General features: G+C 36.3%; 1 protein-coding gene across 2 annotated transcripts; it reads left to right on the top strand.

The window, feature by feature from the left end:
- Nucleotides 1–346: 346 nt before the first annotated feature.
- LOC123560770 (uncharacterized) lies at nt 347–4,267 on the top strand (the record flags this gene model as incomplete). 2 transcript variants are annotated; one of them, XM_053534094.1, is given in 4 exon segments in its annotated part: nt 347–542; nt 2,040–2,119; nt 2,687–3,303; nt 4,150–4,267. In XM_053534094.1, coding segments are annotated over 4 exon segments (894 nt in total), but the record flags the coding sequence as incomplete, so codon positions are not given.
- Between the last annotated feature and the right edge of the window lie 803 nt (nt 4,268–5,070).

Raw genomic sequence — 5,070 nt, 5'->3', positions numbered from 1 at the left:
AAAAAACTATTTAGTAGACTAACCTACTGTTATCTCATTTCTTTGTCACTGGATTTGTCGTTATTTTTTACAACATAGTCAATATAGTTTGGTATTATCATTTATGAAAATGTAAAACGTTAAAAAGTACAGACATTCATTTTTCCCATCATCTATGACATAGAGCGTGACGTCACTCATTTCGTCTGACCAGGTCAGTGCGAAAGTATGAAAGCGCTACCATAGTGTTCACAATGACTTTGTCCTCAAATATAGATGATAACGACACACCAATGTATTCGTGTTAGAATAACTTTTGCTGGTTCCAGGGATTTGCCGAATGTAAACGATCACGACGGCAACCAGCAACTTTGGAAAGTCCATGTTACTAAAAATAATCTGACGTAATTTCGGAATTTCCAGTATCTGCTAGTAATTTTCCTTAAAGAATTTTGTAATGAATCATTGAAAAAAAGAAGAGAAAATGGAAGACAGAAGTTTATCAAAGGATGAAGATGTTGAGCCTGATGGAGGAACCATTCACTGGCAAACTTTTAAATTTTGTAAGATTTACATCTGACTTTCTGTACTGTATCTATCCGGTAACTGGTTTACTTCTTCCGCTTCTGTCGTATTATAGCCACATTCGTATACTATTCATCAGTACATCCATTCTCTGTGCACAGAAAATGTGTTGGAAATCACAGGCTTTTATATATAACTTTATCTACAGTGTACCAAAAATCTATTCTGATTAGATAACTGGGACAGACTGATGAAGCTCATCTATCTATCTATCTATGTTTACTGCCTCACGCCTCTTACGAGTATCATTTATAATACTAGGTGCAAGAGATGCACATCATGTGAAAAGTTGTTAAAAGTGAGAAAGATCTCATAAAATGCAAGATAAAAAAAGAGTAGAAAAACTGCAGTGCTGTGGCTATTTAAACAACAGAAATTTATACCTTTAGGGGTACAGTAGTCAGTCGCTAAACAAATAGACTGGGGATTGACAGTTGTTATTATATGTTGTAAATACTTTCTCTCTTAAAATTGTTGAAGTAAAGAATTCAAACTTATTACAATATATATTTGATTTTTAGCTCACCTGAGCACAGAGTGCTCAAGGTGAGCTTTTGTGATCGCCCTGTGTCCGTCGTCGTCCATCCGTCGTCAGTTGTCCGTCGTCAACAATTTGACTGCTAACACTCTAGAGGTCACAATTTTGGCCTAATCTTAATATAACTTGGTCAGAATGTTACCCTCATAAAAATCTTGGATGAGTTTGACATTGGGTCATCTGGGGTCAAAAACTAGGTCACCAGGTCAAATCAAAGGAAAAGCTTGTTAACACTCTAGAGGTCACAATTTTGGCCCAATCTTAATGAAACTTGGTCAGAATGTTACCCTCAATAAAATCTTGGACGAGTTTGATATTGGGTCATCTGGGTTCAAAAACTAGGTCACCAGGTCAAATCAAAGGAAAAGCTTGTTAACACTGTAGAGGCTACATTTATGACTGTGTCTTCATGAAACTTGGTCAGAATGTTACTCATGATGATCTCAAAATCCAATTTGAATCTGGGTCATGTAGGGTCAAAAACTAGGTCACCAGGTCAAATCAAAGGAAAAGCTAGTTAACACTCTAGAGGCCACATTTATGACTATATCTTAATGAAACTTGGTCAGAATGTTAATCTTGATGATCTATAGGTCATGTTCAAATATGGGTCAGGTGGGTTCAAAAACTAGGTCACCGGGTCAAATCTAAGGAAAAGTATGATGTATCTGCATAAAACTTAGTCAGAATGTTAATCTTGGTGATCTTTAGGTCAAGTTTGAATCAGGGTAATATGGGGTCAAAAACTAGGTCACCAGGTCAAATCAAAGGAAAAGTTAGTTAACACTTTAGAGGCCACATTTATGACCATATCTTAATGAAACTATCATGATGATCTTTAGGTCAATAGGTCAGGTGAGTGATACAGGGCCTTCATGGCCCTCTTGTTAAGATTTTGTCAAAATTGTACATTTTGTTGCATGGTTTTTCATTTCAGCCGACTGTCACACAGCTATGGATGATGACAGACAACTCTCTAGTGATCTTGAAAGGCATCTCAACCTTAATTCTGACACGGTAAGTTTATTTATATAAATGATAAATTTGGGAAATTATCATACTGGCTGCTTCAGGCAATTTCCGTCTTGCTTTCAGACGATTCAACTATATGCTGTGTTATATTTCTCATAATATTATAATTTTGTGTCAGACTGAGTGTGAATTTAGAATAGTCCCAAAGACTTATGAATTCAGTGCAGTATTTAACTTTAATTTTTTCACACTTGTTAATGGTGGTCCTACCAAGGTATTCACCAGATAACCTATAATGTGTCAGTGTGCTATCAACCTTTCCCAGCACCCACCAGCAGCCCACATATATTTGCCATGTGTTTGTAGGCTTTGAACTTTGTATTAAACATTTGACTTACCACTTGCAAATAATTGAATGATTTTATTTGTCAGATCAAGTTCATATTTTTGTTTTGAAAGATCTACAGCATTCAGGAAACTGTGATCTGTCTATCTCAGACAGAAACAATTAGATCTGATTAACACACCAGTCAGAGAATCGGTGACATGTTTAGGCATTATGTAAAATGTTTATGCGAATGTATTGTTTAATGTGATGTTTACCATTTCTAGGGAGGGGAGGTAATGATGGCAAGAGGTCCAGAAGGGCCAGTGGTTCCGAAGACAGAATACAAAGCCCAGGGTTGCATGTTTGCTGGTCAGTCGGGAGCTGCCCAGGCCGGAGGATTTGGTCTTGGGGTGCCATCAGCGTACAACCCTTCCAGCTTCCCAGGATTATATCAACCATCTTCTAGGGCATCGCCACTGGCACACCCAGAGAGTCATAATGTGACATGGGGACAGCCTACAAATCCAGGCTTATGGAGGCAAGAGGACTCTATGTCTTCACTGGATCTTGAGATGGATAAAGAACCATCTATAACTCCATTTAATCAGGTCAGATCTCCTCCCAGCATGCAAAACTATTCGAAAGGTGGATTCCAAAGTGGCATCCCTGGTGACACCCCCTTAGGGCTCAATCAGAAAAAATACATGCATGAAGATAACCTGAGGCGATATGACGGGGATGCAGGTTATGACTTAAGCAACCAACAGCACCAGAGGTGGCAGCACAACGTTCACCTGCAACAGTCGGCACCTTCACCAGTTACCACGGCAACACCTGTTGAACACGATGCCATGGTTGTTGAAGAGACATATACATTCGAACTTGATGAGTTTGGAGAAGGGTATATATTGTTTTTTTTTCAACATCAGTCATAAACAAAGTAAAAAAAAAGTTACTCAGTTAAAACGACAGCTTCCTATTCTAGAAAGTTTTCAAAATCGGTCTGTAGTTTAAGTCTAATTTAAAGTACTAGAACATGCATAAATGATTGTACTTTTGGGCAAACATTTTTGTGATTTAGGCACATTTCAAGGGGACATGAATTCAAGAATTTTAAGTTTTAGGTAAAATTAATTGAATATTTGCTTATTTTATGAAACTTTTAAATTTGCGGATTGATGTAACCACGAAATTGATGAAAATTAATCTCACCTTGAATTTTAATGATTTTACAGTATTTGAATAGATATTCAACATGCAATATATTGCTAGTGTTTTGCATTCACATACACATGATCTGTTGATGCTTGTTAAAGATAATGTCCTGGTTTTTCATCAGCATTTTAATTACTTATATAAACTTAATATAGCTTGTTGCTTCAAAATTGTGATGTTGTAAAACCATGTTTATCTCTACAAGATACTGTCCGGCAAACAACATAGGCAAGTGAAATCCTGTTTTTCTTTTTCAGTTTTGTAGTCCCAAGATAGGTCCTGAAATCTTTTTCTTTTGTTAAATTTGGCTCTAAAATTAGCCCATAATATTTGTTAGGGACTACTTGAAAGCCTGATTATAAATAGATACCTCAGTGAAATTTCAGCAGTATTTTATATGGCAAATTAGACATTCGATATTTCTTAGAAGTCAGAATCTTAGTGTCCAAAATATATAGACCTCACTTGCTTGAATTGTACATGCCCTCAATTTTGCCAGTCTCTCTACTGCCTTCTTTTAAAAATGTTGCAGGCCTTTACATACACTGTCAGCCGTCACAGACAAAACAACACTAGCCAAGTCTATTGAATTACTTCAAAAGTGTGATGTTGTGAAACAGTGTATAAATCTACAAAACAAGCTCAAGCAGGTAATCTTTTGATTATTTGAGGAATAAGTAGATCCTACTCTCCACGGTGTCGGCGTCACACCTTGGTTAAGTTTTTCGTACCAGTCAACATTTTGACAAAGTGTTTTGAGTTAAAGCTTTGAAACTTTCAACACTTGTTTACCATCACCATGGCCAGTTATAGTCAACAGCACATAACTCAATTAAGGATTTTGGATGAATTATGGCCCCTTTTGACTTAGAAATCATGGTTAAGTTTTTCATACCAGTTCATATTTTGGCAAAGTCTTTTGAGATAAAGCTTTGAAACTTTCAACACTTGTTTACCATAACCATGTCCAGTTTTAGGCAAGAGTACATAACTCCGTCAAGGATTTTGGCTGAATTATGGCCCCTTTCGACATAGAAATCTTAGTTAAGTTTTTTGTACCAGTTCATATTTTGACAAAGTCTTTTGAGATAAAGCTTTGAAACTTTCAAAACTTGTTTACGATTACCATGTCCAGTTATAGGCAAGAGTACAAAACTTCATCAAGGATTTTAGCTGAATTATGGCCCCTTTTGACTTAGAAATCCTGGTTAAATTTTTCGTACCAGTTAATATTTTGTGTAAAGTGTTTGACATATGGCTTTGAAACTTTTATCACTTATTTAGTATAATAGTGTCTATCTATAGGAAAGGGTACATAACTCTGTCGTATATTTTGGCTGAATTATGGCCCTTTTTGGACTTGGAAATTGGTTCTGTTTTCATACAAGTCCACGTTTTGTCAAAACTATTTGACATATGGCTTTTAAACTTAGAACTCTTGTTTATCATTATG

Source organism: Mercenaria mercenaria, unplaced genomic scaffold, assembly GCF_021730395.1.
Source record: "Mercenaria mercenaria strain notata unplaced genomic scaffold, MADL_Memer_1 contig_3363, whole genome shotgun sequence".
NCBI lineage: Eukaryota > Metazoa > Mollusca > Bivalvia > Venerida > Veneridae > Mercenaria > Mercenaria mercenaria.
Note: the sequence above shows the minus strand (reverse complement) of the source record. Positions and strands in the feature narration are given on the sequence as shown.